Source organism: Salarias fasciatus, chromosome 14 (assembly GCF_902148845.1).
Source record: "Salarias fasciatus chromosome 14, fSalaFa1.1, whole genome shotgun sequence".
In the NCBI taxonomy this organism is placed as follows: domain Eukaryota; kingdom Metazoa; phylum Chordata; class Actinopteri; order Blenniiformes; family Blenniidae; genus Salarias; species Salarias fasciatus.
Window position 1 is genome coordinate 12,149,416 of NC_043758.1, and position 24,209 is coordinate 12,173,624.

The following is a 24,209-nucleotide window of genomic DNA, read 5'->3' on the forward strand; positions in this document are numbered from 1 at the left end:
ACACACGTGAGTTCAGAAACCAAACTGTTAGACATTAATAGAATAGAAATAAATGTTTATTTTCATTGTGCAAGCTCAAAACACATATCTGAAAAATGTCACACTTCAAAAACAAAATATTAGCACCACCTCCTTGTGAGTGTTACAGCCAAATGATCTGAAAAGAACTTTAACAGTCGACAATTTACGTCCCTGAAAGCCGACGATATCTTGCCAAGTATGTTCAATAGTTTACGCTGCGATCGGAAATTTTCTATAATCGCAGATTTTTTAAATATATTTCACATCAGGGCTGTTTGACACAGACAAAACTATACCAAACACAGATCACAGATCAGTTAACAACAGCTGACATTCTTCAACTTCAGTCCTTTTCAAGTATTTCAGATTTCTGCCAACGCCTCCATTTCTGACTCATCCAATACTCTTTGAACATGATTGCCATTACAAGCCTCTTTATTTACTTTGGCAGTTTCACAGCTTGTAGTAACGATAATGATAATAATACTCATGGTAATGATAACTGTAGACATGTTCTATTTAATCCTGGCATGTTATTGGATCTAGATCTAGATCTTTGCTGTTGTCACACTGGGTGAAACTTTATTTTGTTGTTGTTAGTAAATGTATTTCAGTGTGAAAACACTAAATACATGTGAGTGTGTTTAATGACATTCTGCTGATATTGTCCTGAATTCCTATGTCCTTGTGGCACTGTATATGTTTGCACAATGACAGCATGAAGGAGAAACTCCTCCCCATGTACAATCTTTTTATTGAGCACTTCTTTCAGTATAAAAGGTAAAATTCCCTCATAATGAAAATTCGCGCTCATTTTCAAGTCTTCGTAAGGCAGACTGTAACATGCAACTATATATATATTCCACACATATCATACTGAATATTATATTGTAGTGATAAATGCTGGTTAAAGGAAGGCAAAATGCGGCAACTGCATTCTTTTGTTAATTTGCTGAATGTACCCCCTTCCATCAAACATTTAAAGTCCCTTTTAAAGTCCACTCCTGAAGCATGGCTGTGTCTATTCCATGAGACTCCCTGTGTGGTCTGTCTTGAAGACTTTAGCAAGTTTTACTTCCAGATGAGCACCTCTGCTAAATTGGAAGTGAGATTAGGATGTAAGAATAACAATGTTGAACATCATGCCAATTGTTATTGCAGAATTCATGTAGGAGAAACAAAGAGCAGAAGCAAATGAACGTTGTGGATACAGTCCCGTGTCACCTTTGTGGGATTCTGTGGAGCAGAGGTTTCAAACTCATTTCACTTCAGGGGTCACATAAAGGTCAAGTCGATCTTGAGAGAGCCAGGTCAATAAAATATATATTACTTTAAATGCAGATTAATGGACAGGCTTATAATTAAAAATGAGGTACGGGGATATTATGAAAAAAAAGTCTACATTTAATTAAATTACGTTTTACTGTAAACAGAAATAGTAGACTTCACGGGATTTTGACTCGTACATTAGCTAAATAATAAAGCTCCTGAATGTGACAGGCAGCAGCTTATTTAAAGTAACATTAGCAATGAATTAAAATCAGTAAAGTTTTGATCAAACCCTAGCTTGCAGAATGGACAGATTATTCATAGCTTTCTCTTTTTCAAAGATTTTAGACATCAATGCTGACAGGTAGTGTATTCTACAGGAGAACATGTTGCCATATACAACCACTCCTGTGGGTAGTGTTGAAGAAATGAATAGTGTTTCCAGTAAGGTTTCAGCAATAACACACTTTCATCAGTAGCTTTGTGGCATGTTAGGAATATGGGCATACAAGATTTCAAGTCACATCTCTTAAGCTCATTAAAGAAATGCTCCAGTTCAATATCAAGAACACTGTGGTATTGCTTAAGTTACAGTACTTTACACATCCCACTTTCCTTACTAGGTCATAGTAGTAAACACATTCCGATTTTATATTTCCCCCAGCAGAAGAGGCAGGAATTGGCAAGAATGAGGGCAGATAACGAGCATTAACACTGGCCGATTTGAGTGCAGACCCATGTTTAGTGAGTGGTAAACAGATTCAATTTATATAGCACTTTTCAGCTGCTTGAGCAACCTCAAAAGGTTTTACATTATCGATCCCATTCATGTGCACCAATGGAAGCATCGACCATGCAGGGTGCTCGGTCCAGCCATTGGGATCGGGAATCCAAGCTGCAACCTTCCAACTGAGAGATGACTCGCTCTACAAACCGAGCCACAGCTGCTAGTTGTAAGTTTCACAAAGCAAAGACTGGATAAAACTTGAATACATGTGATTTAAAAAAAAAGGAAATGCCTTATTGAAAATATATGTGTGTATAAATCAGTGAAGGAATAAAACCAAACTATGAGTAAAGTTTTACCCAATCAAATCAAGCATTTACGCAACATTTTGAAAAAATGGAAAACAGTGAGTGGTGAACGTCGTCATGGTTGAAGTCAACAAAGACGTGGTGTTCATCAAACAGGTACTGCTTCCCGGGGGTCAGCTGAGGGAGACCGCAGCCACCAGGTGGATCCAGGACGTAGTGGGAAAGCGGAGTGACGGAGGCATTTGTTCCGTGGATCTTCAGCACGCGAATGAACACGATGCCGCATGGAGACACACTTTTCAGGGTCCCGGTGTACACTGAACATTGACATAAGCACAATGAAAACAGCACAATTTAATTAAAAGCTGTTTCATTTCACACAAAACAATTTAATCAGTCTTTAGGATCTACTGAAAATTTAAGATATCCCTCTTAAATAAACTTGATTTTATGAACTTGTTTGTCCAAAATATTTCATAATTTGCAGAGCTGTGATTTTTTTTTTTTTGGAGACGTTGCATCATTCAGCAAACTTGCAAATCATCAGGGAGAGAGGTTTCTATTTGTACAACTTCCACGCTAGCATGACTCATGTCCCCACTTTGTGATGACTGATCTCTCATTGCTTGATGAAACTGTTTCACTGCACTCTCACTGACACAGTTTACTGCATTTCAAGCAACGCTGCAGTGATGTAAGATCGACTAAGCAGAAAAAAATTTCCAAGCCTCCACAAGGTGGTGTTGTGGAGTATTGTTAGGTTTTAAGCACTGTCAGCATGCACAGTAAATTTTCCAGTGTTAAATTAACTCTGAAAGTGTTAAAGAGTGGATCCATATATACCCTTTTGCGGTGTTAAAAATCAACACTGGCCAGTGTTAATTTTGTAATGCTGACACTCTGTGGAGTTCTATCAACACTCCTCTCTGTTCACCAGTGTTCATATTTAACTCTATACATTGTTAATTCTGAGAATGAACACTTTAAAGTGTATATTTTAACACTTACATTTAACACTACAAAAGTGTTTATTTGAGTCCACTCCTTAACACTTTCAGAGTTAATTCAACACTGGAAAATTTACTGTGTGGGATCAAGATTTCTTCAAGAAACTGATAAAATAAAAACTCACTTTTGTGGCAAAGATGTGTTTCAGTCAGACTGTTAACAGACAGAAGCTGCCAATCTGAAAAAGAAACACACTTATGTCACACACATGAATGAAAACGCTCAAAGCTCATCAAAGGATGCACAAGACCTTCGTTGCCCTCGCTGTGACTCTGCTCTGACCGGGACACTGGACGCCCTGCGCAGCACTGCTGCTCAGAGGCGTTATAGTAGAGGTGACCGCAGCATCTGAATCCTGGCTTGGAAGTGTAAACCTTCTCTTGGTCCTCACCGGAGCAACAGACTTGATTCTGAAGCACACAATCAGATGTTTATTATTATTATTATTATTATTATTATTATTATTATTCATTGATATAACATTCATAAATACAACAATTCTAATTAAAATATATAACCTGGCACTTCAATGCAATGAGGTCTTCAAAAATACCTGTGGTCCCACAACACCATATGGACTGAGGTTAAGGAGATGTGAGGATGGATCTATTGTTTTTATATGTTGCTGCAGGTGTAAATACTTTAAAAAATGAGCAGTGAAACCAGAAAAAAAAAGAAGATTAATCACTGGCACCATTTACAAGGAAATATGACCCAAACATGGAAGGGATTTATATTCATACACTGAACTACAGATCAACAAGAGTTTCCTTATGTTGCAGTTTAATGACAATTTAAACATGAAAGTTATAAATATTTCCAGGATAATGTACCAATTTGTTTTGCAGAGAAGCTCCACAGCACTGCACGAGAGCTACATCTGCTGCTGTCAGGTTGTGAAGGGTTTTTCCGCAGCACTTCTTCAGTGGGTCTGTAATGTTGAAGGCTTCATAACCGCAGCAGCTAGCACTTGTTCCTTTGGGATGTATCTCTCTACAAGGAGAGATAAAGCAGTAAAATTCAAGGTTGGCGTGATGAAGAAGTATTTTATTTGTTCAAAAAACCAACAATAACTTGCTCCACATACTCAAGTCAACTTTATCCATAAAGCTCTTTGAAAACAATGATCGCTGCAACAAAGTGCCGTAAATAAATAAGCATCAAAGCATAAGCTGCGAGCAATAAAACAAAACAAAAAAAAAATTGATAAAAAGGTTAAAATGGCTGCAGGAGCAGAGTCTCAAGCTGGGTTAAAAGCCAAGGAGTAAAATAGATTAGATAGAATAATCGACGGTGAAGGGGTCGGTCTGACGCACATTGGCAGCTTTTTCCATTTTCCACAGATTCCGTTCAGATGACGGTACGTCAGGTACGTCAGCTCAGCTGACGTGAAGCACCGAGCAGGAGTGTGGCAATGAAACAGCTCAGACTGTTTACACAGGCTGCAGTGAGGCCGAACAGTTTCAGTCATCCATCACCACACAGTGATAACCATCACAGCCTTACATGAAAACACACGAACCTGAAGCGTGAAAGAAACCTTGAAATAGACTTGTCTGTTTTGGCTGATGTGTGAGTGTCTCATCCATGTTGAGCTGAAGATTGTTTTTAAACCCGCGTCTCTTTCATGGTTCAGGCCTGTACTTCTGTGTTCCTGTCTTCTTTGATCGTATCTATAGATAATACTTTTTGGTTGATGAATTCCACTTCACCATGCCGTGTCAGATTTTTGCTGCATTGTGTAAACAAGCAAACGATGGATGACTGAAAGAGATACGTGATAAGTGTCTCTTTAGGACTGTGGACCTCCCATAACGAAAAACTCTCCACTGTCCAGAGGTATTTTAAGTTCTTTTATCGTTGACACTACTGACTTACTATTGCTTTGACAAAAAAACTGATAAAAGTGAAATCAGGCCGACTTTGATGTTCACAGTTTACCAGCAATTTTGATTTGATCACTGTGGTGTAAACCTTCTTTTCTGGCAACAAGAAATTCATTCCCTCAAGGCTTTTCGTCATGTAATATATTCACAACAAAAAGCCACTTCACGCCCACAAGGGATGAAAGAAACCATCTGAGCTCCTTCTCATCTTATGCTGGCGAAGTGCTCACACTGCAGAACATACCGACACATTATGAAGTACCATGCAGCTTTAACACCAAAACAATGAAACAACCAGTTCATGACTTTAACCCATAAATATGAAAGTCTCAACCACAGAAGACAGTGGCGATCACTCAAGAGGAGCTCCAACATGCGACCGACATGCGTGGCACAGACACATGCAGATTTTTGAACTCAGATTCAAAAGATCAAACTGCCACAGACCGCACAGATTTCTCAGCGTTGCACGAGGAAGGAATTTTGAGAAAGTCAGACTGAAGGACAGAGGTGGGGCGGCCACTGGAATGTTGTAAACAATTACAGAGAATTTATCCCACCACTCCTGTCTGAATATGTTTCTATTCTCAGACAGACGAAAACTATTAACCTTCTGGGAACCCTGCCTCCACTTCTGTGGAAAACATGATGGAAACAAAGCACATACAGCACATACCCAGCCGTCTCATTTCACTGCATTTCATCAGAAATCGAGACGCACAGACACAATCAATTACCCGTCACAGCAGATCTCAGCATCATGAGGGTGGCGGACTCCTGTTCCTTGACATCCTCGAGAGCCATTAAGCTAAGAATAAAATGCAGCAAAATTAGCTGAGTTGTAAAGGATAGTGTGTTCTGGACAGTGTTCTCATCTTTTATGCCTTCATATGAAGTATTGTTACGACAGAGAACGGCACGTTTCACTTCAAGACACAGAGGAGAAACAGTAAACTGTGCAGAAACACACATTCAAATACACATTTTAATAAATAAATGCATGACTGCTCTGAAGAGGAGGAAAAATAAGGGTTGTAACTTGCAAGACACAATACACTCATCTACTGCACACTCTATAAATACATTGAGCCAAAGTTGGTTAAGTCTTACCAGGGAGCAGCTATAATTCCAATTTGCATTGTCTTCGTACGTATCGTTGCCGTTAAGTAAAAGTTGTACATAAGACAAAAAACAGCCTCCGTGACTGCAAGAATAGAGTTGGGGAGGAGCTCCGAACCCTCTCAGCTGCACTGGAGCAACAGACGCTTTATTGGGAGCTATGCTGTGCTGCACTCAGTTATCAAAAAACATATTAATGTTTGAATTATACAGAATAAAATGGATTACTTGTTAGGTGAACTAATTTACTACAACAAATTTACCTATTTAAATACATGAATAGAAAAAAAAAAAGAGTATGTTACTTGGTTTGTCCTCTTTGTCTTCTCAGATAAACAACCATCCCAGCAGACATGTGTACGGAGGTCAAACACGGTGGCTTCCACATGTCTTGAGTCTAAAATGGAGGGTGGGCAGAGAACACTCACGTCAGACACTGGGCGTCAGAATGAAAAGCATGCAGACACTGAAAACATGACTCAGAGTGTCCAAAAGAATCGGAAAACATTTGAGATGAAGGTGTGGGACTTGACAAATATCAGCTCACTCCCTCAGACTGTCTGCCAACCGAGATCCTGAGAAACACTGTCTGTATTTGAGGAATTTGGCAGGGACAGACATGGGAAATAGTGGGCGCGCACACACACACACACACACACACACACACACACACACACACACACACACACACACACACACACACACACACACATACACCCACACTACATACACACACACACACACACACACACACACACACACACACACATATAAGTATGAAAAAAAATTCTCCAGGCATCAGCAAAAACAAGTCAAAACCAAGTAGCTGTCCACCGACTCACAATCAAACCAGCTTTGACGTTAGTGTTTATCAGAGTCAAATGCAACGCAACTTGGCTTCAGGCCGACCGACACCCTTTCTCACCAGATAGCGTGCAAAGCATCAACCGAAATTTTTCCACTCTTCACAGAAAAAAAAACAGGTGAATGACAAACAGATTTTCCTTTTGTTACATTTGTCAATTTGAGACTGTTTTTCTTGGGAGGTTGATTTCATATTTAACCTACCTACCACCTGCTGAGGCATGTGCTACAACACAAATTCATCACAATGGCACAGGTTTTTGAAACTGGGATTCACTGAGTGTAACAGTGACAATTGAAAGCGTTTTTTTTTTTTTTTTTAAATCCTTATTCCCTTCAGCTCTGTGGATTCTTAACCATGTGTCAAGAATGCTGTTTAATGTCTGTTCAAAAGCAAAGTCAGCTGTTGTTGGCTGTCGTCTGCTTTCATCATCAAATAACTGATAATTGTCCCCTGGCTGCCCCCCTGGCTGGGCCTCCCATTCTGTTTTGCTGTCCATGTTTTTTCCCGTGTCACCTATCCCACCTGTTGTCTGTCTGCCTCGCCTCATGTTTCTACCTTTCCCCGTTACTTGTGTCTTAATTATTTATACCCGTCTCTCCTCTTTTGTGGATGTTGGCTCATCGTGTCTTCTTGCGCACCCTCCCTGTGTTCCCGGGTGTCCGGCAGCTTCTCCGATTTTCCTTGAGTTGCACATGAGTAGTATTTCCCAGCATAGATTTTTTTTTTTAGACAAAATGATGATTAATCACTTTGTATAGTAAAATTAATCATGTTGCTTTAAAGTGGATAATAGCAGTCACATGTTCTTTTAACACGAAGAAGGAAGTTCAGCACTTTGTTAATAACTGCAGTTTAGCATGGGAGACTCATGAATGGATGAGAGTTTGGAGTCAAATGTGTGAGCTTCACTCTCACACTGTGGGAGCCCAGGTAACATTCACCTGTACTCTATCTTAATTATCTTTCCTTTACTCCTCCCTTGCTGGCAGAAGTTTGGGATTTGTGTCATCTTGTCTTTAACTGCTTATAAGGAACCAGTTTGAGGGGGTGCCAAGAATTTTCCTCTCTGATGTGCGCTGGAGCGGTGAGCCAAGTGATGTTGAGGGGTTACTGGATTCCGATCTGAAGCAATTCGCCCACTACGAATGACGAGGACAAGTGGAAACACTACTGCGTCTGGACTCATCACATATGCCTGGATTACCCAAGACGCATTCTAATGCCAGGTGGACATGGGGCGGCGTGTCCTGGGTCTTCCCCGGGGCCTCCACCCTTTGGGACATGCCCAGGGAAGTGTCCAGGAGGGGTCTTACGGCCCGAACGCACTGGACGCAGAAGCGCCGCGCGCACCACGCGCGTCTCCGCGCCGGCGCTTGGCTGTTGGCACTGGAGGCGCATCTGCTGCCTGCGCTCTCCGCGCTGGTCACACATCGGCTGCACTCGGCTCGCTCTGTCAGCTCTCGGTTTTCACGTTTGTTCCCTGTTCCCTCTGTCTCGCTCTGCCAGTATGGATGTGTGTGTTTTGGTGACCTGTGGAGAGACTTTTTCTCCTCCTGTCCTCTTTTTTTCTGCATCACGTGAATGTCTGTCGCTGTGTGTGTGTGTGTGTGTGTGTGTGTGTGTGTGTGTGTGTGTGTGTGTGTGTGTGTGTGCGTTCTCATATTTCTATCCTTGTTGGGGCCAAATGTCCCCACAAGGATAGCAAAACGTGGAACAACGTGCCTTGTGGGGACCTTTTTCTGGTCCTAAGTAGGAGAAACAGTGTTTTCTTGACCATGTTGTTGTTACTGAAAAAAGTAAAAGTGCAAAAACATTTCTTTAGGGTTAGGCTTTGTTGTGGTGTGGGTTAGGGTTAGGGTAAGGGTCAGGGTTAGGGGCTAGACATGAATGGGAGTCAATGGACGGTCCCCACGAGGATAGAAATACAAGACTGTGCGTGTGTGTGTGTGTGGGTGCGTACATGCGTATGTCTGTTTGTGTGTCCATCTGTCTTGTGATTAGACCCAAGTGACATATTATAGACGGACGAGCAACACCGTCCGTAACTAATCGTCATTTAATTTGTTATATTTTGAAAATTGACCGGATTCTCTTGCCTTTTCTGTTTCCGACTTCCTGTCTGGTCCGATCTGCTTGATCCAGCTTGATATATGGCGCTCCCGGCGCTCGCGGCTCGCGTGAAAAATAGAACGAAGCGGAGCGGGCGCGCTGCAGAGCGCGAGCCGCGGCGCGCGCTGCGCTCCACTGCGCGTTCGGTGCGGCCGGTCAGATAGGTTAACATGGGAGGCGATCAGAAGCGCAGTGCGCGGTGCTACCGCGCGCGGCGCTTCCGCGCGCGGCGCTTCCGCGTCCAGTGCGTTCGGGCAGTCAGAAGCGCCGTGCGCGGCGCTACCGCGCGCGGCGCTTCCGCGTTCAGTGCGTTCGGGCCGTCACTGATCTGGCCAATGATGTATAGAATTATTAATTCTATACGTCATTGGATCTGGCTATCTCACGGCCGATGTGTGACCAGCGCGGAGAGCGCAGGCAGCAGATACGCCTCCAGTGCCAACAGCCAAGCGGCGGCGCGGAGACGCGCGCCGCCGCTACGCTTCCGCGTCCAGTGGGTTCCCGGCGTCACGCTCCATCTTTCCCCCCACTCGAGAACAAAACACGCAATACTTAAATTCCTCCACGTGGGGAATTTGGGACTTTCAGAAGGTGTTTTTTTTTTTTCTTTTCTGTGGGCTACACACACCCATCCACCGTTGTCTGCCAACAAATCAATCACTGCCGTTCCCTCAGGACAGCATGATGTCATTTTATGCTTTTACATTTCAGGTATTTTAACTTGTCACTGCAGTGAAGTTTGGAAGTAAAAAAAACAAATCCTAAAACTGATAAGATTGGCATGTGGGTTTTCATGAGATTGTGCCACACTTACATTATTCATTCATTCCAAACAAACTACCTCTTGCTTTCTCATAACAGCCATTTAATACATCCACCACACCCGAGCACACAGAATGTCACCTGAGGCACAGCATCGGGAGGCAGCTCGTCTCCTCGGGTCTCTCTGGCAGCAGCCGTGTGTATCTGGGTTATAACAGTCTGCTCCACAGGCACTTCTGTTTGGTTCACTGCTGTGGAATGCAAAGACAGACACAAATCAAATCAGATAAAACTTAAAACAAACCCCCCCCCCAAAAAAAACCCAAAAAACATGAAAGCACAGTGAAAACACTTGTACCATGAGGCATAAAATGTCCCTGCAAACAAATGAGTTTGAATTTTTTAAAGAAATTTGTGTCAGTTTTATCTGTTTGGGTGTTTGCTGAAGGAGTGGAGATTGTGTGAAGTTTCACAACTTCATCTGACTTCCCAGTGTATCAGTGCACCCATAAAGAGGACCAACATGTCAACAAAAGCTGCTCGAAGTAGTTGAGGCTTGCAGACATAAACGTGCGCTTTATCCTCAACAAAAGACTCCATTGATCGGCACCGGGTTAAATTATTTATAAAGTTGGCAGTATATATCACTTCACATACACAGAGTAAATATTTCTGATAAGAATCAATAAGGACATGATGGACAAATTGTCCTTTGTGCCAGTACATAGTATTCACATGTGTCACGACTGTCTGTCCTGCATCCTGTCTGTGTGTCGTCAACGCTGTCTCTGACTGCTTCACCTGCCAATCCTCCTCTGTTCACCAATTCCTTTTCAGCTTCTTCCCTCCTGAATTAAGTCTTGCCTCTCCCGTCTGTCTGGTTGAGGTCGGAGGAAATGATGACGTGTCTGATGTGTTCTGATATGTTCAGTGTGTCTTATGTGGCCGGCTGTGCGTTTGGAGATCCACCTCCTTCTGTGCCTGCCCGTCACAACTGCTCATCTGGTTGTTGGACTCTGCTTGGAGCTCGATTCTGGCTTGGGTCACCTGTTTAGATTTGTCTGCCTGAATAAATCTGCCTCCGACGCTGAACCGGCTTCAGTCTGCTTTTGGGTTCACCTGCATTCCTTAAGAAAATGTGGCGTTACGCTGACGATGAAGGTGACGTGGAAGCTTTGTCTCAGTTATGTGAGGGTTGTGAATGCCGGGACACATCAGTAATGTAACTTTGTGTCAGGGAATTTTTTTCAGCCTGTCAACATGAGCCCCTTCATCAAAAAGGTTCAACTGCAGGGTGATCAGCCTGAGCTTGAGTCCCATGCACATTCCTTACAATTCCCCGGTGGCGCAACCTATGGGATGTCCCCTTCCCTGAGTCACGTCTAAAGGCTGGCACACACTATAGGGTTCTTCAAACCTTCACAGATTTAGAGATCACACACTTCAAGACAGCAAAAGACAGATCACACAATAACTATGTCTAAAATATGTCCTTGGCAAAACACTACAACAATGCCAGTAGAAGAAGGAGGAATGTAAATTACAAAATGCTGCAAAAAAGATTCTTGCTGATTTCAAATCAGAGAAGATATCAAATCAACTGGAATCTAAGATGTTAAAAAGCAGAGTGCCAAAGTGCGACACAGACAGTATCTCTCAGAAATGAGAACACCCCTCACAGTTCTGCAAATATTTAATGAAATCTTTCTTTGGGACAACACCAAAGAAACTAGATTTTGATACAATATGGTCAGTGTACATCTTGCATAACAGTGTAAATTTACTGTGTTTTATTAAAACTAACTCAACACAGAACCATTAATATCTGAAGCACACCCCAAGGAGAAAACTGGGTCCAACCTGCAGCCAAGTTTCCAGGAAGGGATTCATGGTTCCCTCAAAGAACTGGCACTCCCGAGTGCTGAGGCCTCAGCCTCAGACCATGACACCCCCTTCACCACGCTTGACTGCAGGAAAGACACACTTGTCTTTGTACTCCTCACCCGGTTGCTGACACAGAGTTCACACCCTCTGAACCAAGCAAGTTTATCTTGGTCTCATCAGGCCACACTGCGGTTCCAGTAATCCATGCCCTTAGTCTGCTTGTCTTTGGCAAACAGTTTGCAGGCATTCTTGAGGACTTTCATGACTGCTTTTATCTTTCCTTTTATTTGCATGTTTATATTTTCTTATCCTTTATTTCTTCAGTGTTTCATCATAAACAGACATAATTAAATACATGAAGAGATGTGAGGGGTGTGCTAACTTTTGTGACATACACCACACCCACATGTTGGTTTAACTGCTTCATGCTTCCTGAATTGCACAAAATTCTTATTATTAACTGAAGAAGTTCAGAGACTGACGTATGTCAAAAAACCCTGATAAACATGAGGGCAGCCAAAATCGAAAGTGGTCAGCTTAGGTTTTCCCTGTGTTTATCTGGCTCCCTGTCACAATCTCGAATATGCTTATGTTGTTTATGAGTAAGTATGAGTTGAACCTCGGTACGATTATGTGCATGTGTGTGGGCGGCAGCCCGCCTCAGTGATTGAACCATGTTCAGTTTCACTGTCTTTGACTATAGTCTGCACAATATGGATATAAAAGACAGATGGAAGATTTTAGTTTGGTATAAACAGATTTAGTTAACTCACCAGCTGGCTTCAGGTTTCTGCAAAGTAAAACAAAACAAAAAAACAAAAAAATCACACTCTCAAACACAATACACCCTATTTCTGCCTTTCACTACTGTTAAGTTTCCGTCTCTCACATGTACATCATCTCAGAAATTATGCATTACAAAGGTCTAGTTCAGTGCAGGAGCTCGTGTGAAGAAATTTCATCAGAAAGTCTGAATGCATGTCGGTTTTGGAAATTAAGCATCTCGGAGTTCATTGTTTCTATATTAATCTGAGAAATGAACACAGGAGTTATTTCTTACCTTCTGCTCTTCACCTGTGGGGAAAAAGTTTAATATGTGTAAAAGAAGTGTGCAAAACATCTGAAACAACAACAACTTGCAGAAATGCTCATTTTCCCATCCAGACTACTCTGATGGCTCCAGGCCGGCAGTGACTCATCTTGCAGGTTCAGACATGAGCTTCATGCAGTGATTGGTTTCTTGTAACTGTTTTTCATGTTTCGCATGTGATCGATGGATTGAACTCATGATTGTTATTACATTCATGCAGTTTTTATCTTTTTGATTCAGTCATTGACTGACTTATTTAGAATTCACGTTTTCAGTCTCCAGATTGTATTTTTCGTCCTGGAATTCAAGTGAATCTTCATTACTCTCTACATTATCTTTGTTTTCATTTTGCATGACGAATCAATCAATCCAAGAGCAGGCTGACTGCGTGTTTGAGTGTCAAGAAAAAATTATTAATTTGTAGCGTTCAGCTGTTTTTTAACAGTTTTTCTTTGTTTCTCCTATCACGAGAAGCATCTGGGTCATAGCACAGGATCACATTAAGGTCTCCACATATACATATTCCTCCTGGTTCCTACAGTGTTGAGCAAGGACTTGTTGAATGTCTTGTCACAGTTAAAGAAAAGATAATGACCACATTGTTAACTCCTTAAGACAGACGTCATGTCAGATCTCTGAACAAAGACAGTGCAACTTAAAGGTGCATTAAGGAGTTTGCACGTTTTATGCAAAACAGCGCCCCCTGCAGGCCTTGGGCGTAATGCAGCTTCATGAAAAACTCGTGCCTGTGGCTCACGTGCACGGAAGAGAGGACCTTCTTCCTCGCTCTTTTAGTAGCGCTTGAGTAAAATTTAAGTTTCTTTTACCTGGTGGAGTCTGTGTTGGAGCTGTGGCAGTGCTAGAAGCCAGTCTTTTCTTACTTTCTGGAAGATCCTGCTCAGTTGTTGCTCACTAAGCATCTGGTGGCGTATTGGCGGACAAAACGAAACTTAACTAAATCAGGCCAGCCGGAGCGTGCATTACGTCATTCCTTTCAAATTTTCCCCCAAAGAATTCTGGTGCCGGACCGGCACTGCAACTTTCAAGTGACAATTTAGCGCTGTTAGCGGTACTTGTAATGAATATGTCAGGGCACATTGTACACATCATTAAATGTGTAACATATTTATGGTGGAAAATAAGTATTTTTAAAGTTGAAAAACTCCTTAATGCACCTTTAAGACAGTGATGACAGGCTGGAGACAGAGAGGCAGTGATGGAACAGGACGCAGTCCCGCCCAAGAACGACGTGTGAAAGTGAGCACAATCTTTAAAATCTGCTGGAGGCTCTGGTGGGAAAGTCGTCGACCGGTGTTGCAACACTGAGCAGGTGTGAACGTGGGAGGCTTAACAAGCCACAGCGAAGTGTATCTTCAGGACACAAATAATGGAAAGTATCTGTGAGTGATGATAACAAAACAACAGGCTTGTTATGTTGTTATGATCGGGGTTGGATCATTTCCACTAAAGTAGGAAAATTGTGAATCTCTGACACTAGTAGTTCACATTTTTCACCTGGTCATTGATTCAAAACTGATTTGTTGGGGGTGGATGGGGGGCTGATAGAACTGGGAAGTATTGCACTGTCTAATCAGAGTCTTCTGTCACAAGTGTTGCCTGAAAACAGACGAAGTCGACATGTCGTCGAAGTGACAAAAACAATGACAATATTCTAACAATGTTCTGGCAACAAAATGTCATGCTTCAACAAAAGCAGATCTCCTAACACTTTTCGAGATTTTTGGACTCCTCCGATACTTTTAACAACATCTCGCCTCTCAGTGCTTTTATGTTATTTATTAATAAGGGGATCAAAAGTTTTACAGTACTTTTCCAATCTTCTACTCTGTTACGCATTTGTTGACAAAAATCTCAGGTTTGCCTATTTGTGTCTTCATTTCAGTTAAAGATTAGACGGCTGATAATGAATGGCCCTCACCCATGATTACTGAGACTGGCTCCATGGAGAAGATGGATGAATGAACGCAATATGTTTAGAAAATTCCCATTTAAAAGATCCTCTGAAATGCATACAAACTGTAAAGGGAGTTGGAAAGTCTGTCAGAGCTGCTGATCACATTCCACAGCAAACTAAATAATGCCACTCTGCTGCTGTTTGATAAAGTTTTTTGTTTTTTGTTTTTTCCTAGTTTCCCTTCTCTCGCCTCTTTGATGCTCTTTCCTATCTTAGTGCTTGTGTTGCTTAAGTTAGTTTAAGGATGTTCTATTTGCTTTGAGTTCTGGGTGGATCATCAAAATAACTGGTGGGTCTGTTTGTCAATCATTCTGACGAGCTGCTTTCGTAAGGCCGTTCTACGCGCTTCCTCCCAATAAGCTTCTCCCTTTTGCGCATTCAGAGTGTTTATGTAGCCGGTGAGCTTCGGTTTCAGCCAGTACTCACCGATGGCGAGTCTGACATAATGAAACTGTAACTGTGTTGGAAAATAAGCTTTATGAGCGAGGCCGACCGCAGAAACTGTAAACAGAGCCGTGCACGCCCGGGGAAGATGAGGTCGCGCTCGCACGCTTCCGCCCTTGATAGGCGTTTCCTGGGAGAAGCAGGAGAGCACGGCGGATGGTCTGGCGCATGCGTGTTTTTCAAAAAGTGAGTAACAGACGTTTGGCTTCGTCTTTTCGAGATATTGTGGGATATTGACAGTGGATTTAGTGTCTGACTTCCACTTCACCGCTGCATTCTACACTGCTGGCTCTGCCTTCTGAGTCCTGCGTATCGCCTTCCATTTTACCATAGTCCTGCTGTGACATGCCATCTCATATATCTCTATTCAAAATCCCTTTTGCATTAAAAACAAAACATGATTTATGATGAATTATAATCTTAAGTGGATGTGAACCTGGAGAGTGCTTTAGCGAAGAAGAAGAATGTGACTGTACCTGAGCAGTTTACAACTTTAAGCCCCAGTTCTGAGCCGTAGTCATGACAGTGTTGAGTCCTTTTGTCAAACTGCTCGTGACCGCAGCACAAGTGATGTTCGGAAGTCCTCATGAGGAGTGTCTTGTTACCAAGCGGGCCACAACACAACCGCTTGTCCTCGTAAAACAATTCTGTGGAAAGGATTTATTTTCTTAACACAACTTCAACAGCAGCCTTGTACAGCTGAATTATTCAGGATGGTGGATTTAGGTGTTAACACACATAAATGTAACTACAAATGCTGGTTGTGTCACACATGCTAAATGTTCGTCCTACAATCATCTCGACTCACCGTGATCACAGCATTTGGCATCAGAAGCATTAGACGGGCAGTCACAGTCTGTGAAGGCAAGGATTAAGTTAAATTCCTGGTTCATGTATGCAACGTAAATCTTATTCTTCATTGTACTATGACAGAAATGTCATCTCAAAAATTTCTGACGGTAAAAAATCTGTGAAACACCTAAAAGACTGAATCACAGTACCAAAACGCCGGTCTGGCGCTTGGCATGCTGGCCTGCTGCCTGCATGTCAGCTCTTTTTTTTTTTCCACCTTCTACATGCTGTCTGGCTGCTTTTTAATTCTTCTTTCAGGCCAATCAGAGACGACTCAGGACAGCAGCATGTGAGGAGGACAGTAAGACCACTGGTTTGTTTTGAATAACAATAACCCCAACGGTTGTGTGTGTGTGTGTGTGTGTGTGTCTGTGTGGTGTGGGTAGGGTGACTTGCTGAATGACTGACTCCTGGCATGAAAAAGGCAGAATCCCATTTCACCCCTTGCCCTCCGCCTTGGCCCTACCCCTCCGTTTTGCGCGTTCACGTGGAGGGGTAGGAGTGTCCCAGTTGTCATTTTGACGCAGGGGTAGGGCCGAGGGGGAGGGCTAATCACCCCTCCAAAAGGAGATTCTCCCGAGGCACACTCCAAACGGAGGGGTATGATCCAGTGGCGGCCGGTGGCGAGAGGCGCATGTTTTGTCCGCCTACACTGCGACTTGCGGGCAGGGTTAGTTCACTTCCGCATTGGCGGGAGCGATCGTTTACACACCCGCATTCCAGGCACATTCCAAACACAACAGATAGACGATTATTTTCAATAAACTGGTTTCTTCAACACGGCCCGCCTGGAATGCGCGGGTGGGAAAGGAGCGCTCCCGCCAATGCGGAAGTGAACTAACGCCGCCAGCCAGTCGCGGTGTAGGCGGACAAAACAAGTGCTCCCGACGCGGCCCTTCGCCACCGACCGCAGATTTCCCAGAAAGTCTTGCAAGATCGGCAAGATGGCGGCGTCCGCAACGAAAGAAGTTCAAAAACGTAAGTATTTTCTCAATTAATAAAGTTTTAAAATGTAAGAAGAACATTCTTCTTCGGCAAACAATTGTCGCATCTGCCTACGTCATCGGCAGCGGCGACTACTGATGACGTACGCGACTGTCGAAGGGGTGTTCCAATTCGGAGGGGTTTACTTTTGGCCCTACCCCTTAGTACTCCGTTTCAAAGGGGGAGGGTCAAGGGGGAGGGCTAGAAAGAGAAATGGGACTGGGCCAAAGTCTCCCAGTCCGGCCCTGGCAGCAACCCTTTGTAAGCAAAGCCATGGCTGAATGAAACTCTTCAGATTCCCACATAATTATTCAGCAATTTATGATGTCATGATGGGCAGGACTGACCAAGATTTTAGGATAAAAACCTTTGCTAATTTTAATTTCACTACCATGGGTTCACTGCTGATCCCTGAATATAATGGAGCAGTAAAATGCAGAGCTCAGAGATGTCTTAAGAATGCACCTACTTTTGTTGTCGACGTCACATTTTAAATCAGGAGACTTTATCTTCATATCTCCTTTCTTTGTCTCACAGCAACACTCAGTCTGGCTGTTATACTGCTTTTGACCGCAGCACAAGTGATGCTCGGAGGTCCTCGTGAGGAGTTTCTTGTTACCAAGCGGGCCACAACACAACCGCTTGTCCTCGTAAAACAATTCTGTGGAAAGGATTTATTTTCTTAGCACAACTTCAACAGCAGTCTTGTACAGCTGAATTATTCAGGATGGTGGATTTAGGTGTTAACACACATAAATGTAACTACAAATGCTGGTTGTGTCACACATGCTAAACGTTCGTCCTACAATGATCTCGACTCACTGTGATCACAGCATTTGGCATCAGAAGCTTTAGACGGGCAGTCACAGTCTGTGAAGGCAAGGATTAAGTTAAATTCCTGCTGTCATGTATGCAACGTAAATCTTATTCTTCATTGTACTATGACAGAAATGTCATGTCAAAAATTTCTGATGGTAAAAAATCAGTGAAACATCTAAAAGACTGAATTACAGTACCAAAATGCCGGTCTGTGCTTGGCATGCTGGCTGCTGCCTGCATGTCGGTTCTTTTTTTTCCCTTCTACATGCTGACACTCAGCCGACGCTGCGGCTTTCTGACTATTTTTAAATTCTTCTTTCAGTCCAATCAGAGACGACTCAGGGCAATGGTTAAACACACAGAGTGTGTGTAGGGGAAGGGGTGTTTGTGTGTGTGTGTGTGGTGGTGGAGGTAGGGTGACTTGCTGAATGACTGACTCCTGGCATAAAAAAGTCTCCCAGTCCAGCCCTGGCAGCAACCCTTTGTAAGCAAAGCCATGGCTGAATGAAACTCTTCAGATTCCCACATAATTATTCAGCAATTTATGATGTCATGATGGGCAGGACTGACCAAGATTTTAGGATAAAAACCTTTGCTAATTTTAATTTCTCTACCATGGGTTCACTGCTGATCCCTGAATATAATGGAGCAGTAAATTGCAGAGCTCAGAGATGTCTTAAGAATGCACCTACTTTTGTTGTCGACGTCACATTTCAAATCAGGAGACTTTATCTTCAAATCTCCTTTCTTTGTCTCACAGCAACACTCAGTCTGGCTGTTATACTGATTTTGACCGCAGCACAAGTGATGTTCGGAGGTCCTTGTGAGGAGTGTCTTGTTGTCACCCGGGCCACAACACAGCTTGTTGACATCTGTGAAAAAGATCAAGGTTCTATCATTTAACTTCTACTGATTGAACTTCGACAGTCAGCTGTTACGTGTGCCAAACAAATGAGTGTATGAATATAAACAAACCATGTCTACTGGGACTAAAAGATTGAAATCTTTTAGTCCTTTAAATTTTAAATTATAAGTTATAGCTTATGAATTTGACAAATACAGTCATAGCATAAGTCCAGAGTTTGAACAGATTTTCTCTCATTGGTTTTGATAGATACTACTCTAGCATTTCTTTCAAGTTATCATTCTTAGACTATAAATCAAATGGACTGACAAATAGGGTTAGAAAGGTTTAAAAGATAAATCTAATGATTGTCCCCTGACAGACGTCCTGTCTGATATGTTTAGTAACCAGTCTGAAGTTTTCTCCTGGTCTTTCCCTCTTTTCAGTTGCTTATCATCTTCACCACAACATAGAAAAGATGTTGTTGGCATGGCAACGACCTTCGACTGACAGCACATCTCACCTTGTTTGTGGTAGGCTGTCAGTCCACAGCAAGAGGACACTGCTTCATTTAGTCCCTGTGTGATGTTCACTGTAAAGACAAAGGAAAATAAAGGTACTTTGCAGGAGTTCAAGTCTGATGTGTTGGAAACTGTACAGTCGGGTTAAATCAAGGCTGGTTTGAGCTGAAATGTAAAGAGTCAGTAAAAATGAGATTCTTGTTCCTCTTTATCAGACAGGGAATTACTTTTCTGAACATTTTGGAAATATGTCTGAAACGTGAATTAGGGATACGAACGAGAAGCAATAAACAACTGCAGCACAATTCTGCTTAGTGCAGGAAAACTGAAAAGTTCAGAGAGAGGACCCCAGGGATGAGTCATGTGCTGGATTCCCGGCGAAAAGTTGAGTTGTTTGTGTGACGAAGCCAGAGATTTTGGACAGAGTCCTGGGATCTCTGAAAAAGCAGAATGATCATGACTTAAATCTCTGAATAGAGGACAGTGTCAGGATCCTGTCTGTCCTGCACCCTGTGTGTGTGTGTGTGTGTGTGTGTGTGTGTGTGTGTGTGTGTGTGTGTGTGTGTGTGTGTGTGTGTGTGTGTGTGTGTGTCTATTAAGCAATCCCCTTCCACCCCCTTGCTGACTTGACAAAAGTGTATTACCTTTTCGCTTGTTTCCTTGTCCTACTGTACAGCAGGTGGCCTTTTCTGGATTGTAAGTCTGAGTTCCACAACAGCTCAGTCCTGCTCCTGGATGACATTGATTCTTTCTGCAAAACACAGAAAATACGCCCCTGGCTATTATCAGGGACACTCATTTAGATGATGTGTTAAGCTATAACAGAGAACATAAAGGCCAATTTGATTGATTTTAGTAATGTTGGATTTTTACTTCAATGAGCTTTTTATATTATCCATCCTAATATCGCCCTCTAATGGATGTGAGTGTAAACTGTCTTTCTGTGTTTGTAACATGAGTTCACTACAATGTGCAATAAACTTTTTAAATCTTCTAATGAATATAACACAGAGCTGTAAAGACAACCTGATGAATAACATTTAATAGTCTTTCTCTAACTTACAATATGTTTTGGTAAATCCTCAAGTTTTCAGCATCACTGTAATAAAACACTTTGACATTTTTGACACAATGTTCTAAAGTTTCTCCACAAGCTTTGACTTGTTCCAAAATCTGAAGAGGATATGTGGCTGCCAGAAAGATTACCATCACAACTTCCTTTGGTAAATAGGCTTTAGTGTTTTTACAGAATTGATGGTGCAATTTTAACACTCTCGATGCATTTCAAACTGGACATTCACTCACACACACACACACACACACACACACACACACACACACACACACACACACACACACACACACACACACACACCCATGTCAGATGGGATACCATGAAATATACATTAGAAAAAAGAGCCAGAAGTCAAAACACTGATCTTGAGATGTGAGCCCCAGTCAAATTTACCACCCAGCCACAGGGAAGCTAAGCTTCTTCCAAACTGTTTTATTGTTAGACAAACATACTACACAACCTAACAAAGTGAAGAGGTGGCAGGCTCACCTGTTGCAACAGTCCTTGGAGCTTGTACTGGCTCCCCAGGCGGTCTCTGTGCGCAAACAAGTGGTATGAGTCACTTCAGGCTGGTCTCCCAACATTTGTTTGAAGGAAACTCACTTTATCCATCATACAAAAGAAAGAGGGTACAGTCTGTTCCAGGTTTACATTTCAACCCACTTCGGGAACCGTAACTAAATTTTATGAAGACAAATTTAGGGTCCTTGTAATCGGAGAATAGTGTCAATATCTTGAACTGTTCTGATAAGAAGACAATAATCTGAGCTTCAGTTTATTTTAAAAGATGTTTTAAAGAGTTACTGCAGATGTTCATGAGATACTGCGCCCTGAACCAATGTTGTCTTGGATGTACAAAAGGGTGTCACACTGAATTGGGATTCCTCTCCTGTTCATTCATATTGTATTGCGGTAAGTGGTACAATTCCCTCACATGACAGTCTATACTCAGCTGCCACTTAATTAGCGAGCAAAGCTGCAGATAAGACTATTTTTTAGGCTCTCGACTTGCTGGAATTCAGCAACGTGCGAGAAGCATTCCTCAGACACTGTTGATGATAACGTCCCAACAGTGCTGCAGATTTTTTAGCAGCGTCTTCATGATAGACATCTGTTTCACCCTGCCCAGACGATGTGATCGTGGAGTACAAGGAGCTCACTGTCCTTTTTTGAGAGACCTGTCTTCCACTGCGGGCTCAAAGGGTGTATATGATCAGGTATGTATTTCAGTTCGTACAATCTAGATGACCATTGTAGATGTTTTTTAAATCTATTTTCTCTCGCTTCAAAGTTAAACGTGTTTCAGAGATGTTTCCATTTTCGTCAAACCAAAGGAATAATTAATTTATGACCTCTGTTATCATTCACATTTATGCATTCTGTTGCTGGCATTTCAGGTAATATATTTCCTATTTGTTATGACTGTTTTGGAACAATGGTCTGATATAATCTGCATCTCTGCATCGCTTTCGACTTGAGAGTTACTGTTTTACTGCTGTCCATACAGTATGTCGGTATGCAGTTATGTGTGTGTGGATGCTGTCCTTCTCTCTTGTTCTTTTATTTTTTTCCAATCGTTTCATGGTATTAAAGCAATTTGGCAAGAAACTGTGCTTGAAAATGAGCTACTTCATTAACATACTGACTAATACTTTGAGGAATTTGTCTTCCCTACATCTGAGATTCTTCTGCATATGAAGACAGGTGGTGGGGGCTCCATTATTAACAGGGAGAACTCAAGTCTCACACGTATTCTGAGTTTTACCCAATGTCGCAATGATCCAACCACATCATACAATTCTCTGATTATCCTGGTAATAAAAAGCAAATGTGCTTTGGTGCAGACATGCTGCATCGCCACAAGATGGTCAAGCAGCAAGCACATCCAGCTGATCTACTCTGGCGATTGTAGCAGTGAATGAATATTCAATTTCCAAGAGTTGTGCCCAGGAACTGCGTCCCTGATCAAAACCCCTGACCTGCACCACACCCCCAGGGTGACGAGTTCCAACATAGTGTAGTTGTGGCTGTTCTCCTACTGTATGCTCATAGTCTGAAATATTTTCCCATAACCAACGTTCAGTTTCCACGAATTACTTTTTTTTCCCCACTGTCTGGCAGCTGTGTGTGTGTGTGTGTGTGTGTGTGTGTGTGTGTGTGTGTGAGTGTGAGTGTGAGTGAGAGAGAGAGAGAGAGAGAGAGAGAGAGAGAGAGAGAGAGAGAGAGAGAGAGAGAGAGCGAGCTAACAGGTAAACTCCCTCCATAACTGCATGATCAGGATTTGAACTACTGACAATGAATGCATTGGTGCAATGACTGTACAGCTGCCTGTTAAAAAAAAAACCTGAATACAAAACTCATTTTAACTCACAACGAACGAAAAGAAAGCTCTCATGTTTCTCCTTGTTTTGTTGGCAGGAGATCACAATGACTTGAAAAAAGAAAGATTTGCATTTTGTGTATAATGACAGTGGAGAAAGAAAAAAAAAAACTATTAAACCACTAACTGCAAAAACTCAAATAAGATTTCTTTTACGTCAGTTTGAGAATACACACTGGACTGTGTTCGGGATTTTCGAATGAAACATCTGCCCGGTGTGGGAGATGTGGCGGTGCGGGGTGAGGGATGTGGGATGTGGGATGTGGAGAGAGAGAGAGAGAGAGAGGGAAGAGAGGAAACTGCAGGCTGTGCCAGCGGTGACACAGTTCAAGCAGGAAGGAAAAGTGTGGTCAAACATAACCCGGTGAAATCCGATGCAGGCTGACTGTCATCAGTGAGAATCTGTGGAAATTATCCACTCAATCAACCACGCATCCTCCATGTTTATACCCGATAAACCACGCAAGCACGCACGTGTTTGAAAAGTTTCACTTGTTTAGTCTTCTCAGTAACACTCCACTCTGGAATAAAATCTTAGCAGCAGCAAATATTTACTTGCGCAACTGATGTTATGCGGCCCCTCCCGCCCCCCCCCCCCCCCCCTTTTTTTTTTTTTTAATTAAGGATGAGATAACGATCACGCGCCCATTCAAACAGAAAAGCAGTGGTACTTACCAAGAACAACGAACAGCGCCGCTGAAAGAGTGCAACAAGAAAAGTTAAAATGGAGTTAAACAGATACTCAAATGAATCAAAGTTCAATTTCACTAAGGTCTCACCAAACGCCAGAGTCCAAAGTGTCCGCATCTTGATCCTGGAGCATCCACAGTGCTGCTGAGGCTGGGAGAGAAATGGAATGAGTGAGAGGATCCTTGAGCCACCCCTATTAATAGAGCACGTGCTGTCTCCTCCTCTCACTCGTCTGTCTGTCCCAGGTGAGACTTGGATCACCAACCTGTTATTCCTCCTATTTACACTCCGGCATGCCAGGTGTTTTAATTCCCTATAAGGCAACAGACTGCGTGTTTCCGAGGAGTGGAACTATCTGGGGTTTGATTGGTCCTTTTGATATAGTGACATGGAGCTCAGTGACTGCTAAAGGTGGGCTTAATAAAGTACTGTACATTTTAATGTGGGATATACTCAGTCCAAAACTGACAAGCAATAATATAAACACCCTTAAAGTCTGGGAATGTGTCTGTGGAAATTAGTGAATGATGTCATGGCTCATGTGTTGTCCAGTCTGTTTGCAGTTGTTTAACAC

The 24,209-nt window shown here is 42.5% G+C and overlaps 1 protein-coding gene across 1 annotated transcript; it reads right to left on the bottom strand.

Annotated features, from left to right (window-relative positions):
* Positions 1–104: 104 nt before the first annotated feature.
* Positions 105–23,858, bottom strand: LOC115400934 (uncharacterized). The gene is made up of 19 exons (XM_030109014.1): positions 23,725–23,858; positions 23,621–23,641; positions 21,055–21,100; positions 20,135–20,241; positions 19,493–19,561; positions 18,818–18,997; positions 18,129–18,176; positions 17,776–17,967; positions 16,279–16,326; positions 15,947–16,117; positions 13,022–13,035; positions 12,735–12,751; positions 10,219–10,328; positions 6,644–6,735; positions 5,957–6,027; positions 4,167–4,326; positions 3,584–3,743; positions 3,458–3,511; positions 105–2,642 (listed from the first exon to the last, which is right to left on the bottom strand). The coding sequence occupies exons 1-19, from the start codon at positions 23,750–23,752 to the stop codon at positions 2,386–2,388; spliced, it is 1,845 nt and encodes a 614-aa protein (XP_029964874.1). The 5' UTR covers positions 23,753–23,858; the 3' UTR covers positions 105–2,385.
* Positions 23,859–24,209: the final 351 nt, after the last annotated feature.

Coding starts and splice junctions, on each gene's coding strand:
- LOC115400934 (XM_030109014.1), bottom strand. CDS start 23,752: ATGCGGACACTTTGGACTCTGGCGTTTG. Junction 23,642..23,724: donor ACTTTGGACTCTGGCGTTTG/GTGAGACCTTAG, acceptor GCACTCTTTCAG/CGGCGCTGTTCGTTGTTCTT. Junction 3,744..4,166: donor CTTCTCTGCAAAACAAATTG/GTACATTATCCT, acceptor TGTGTGCTTCAG/AATCAAGTCTGTTGCTCCGG.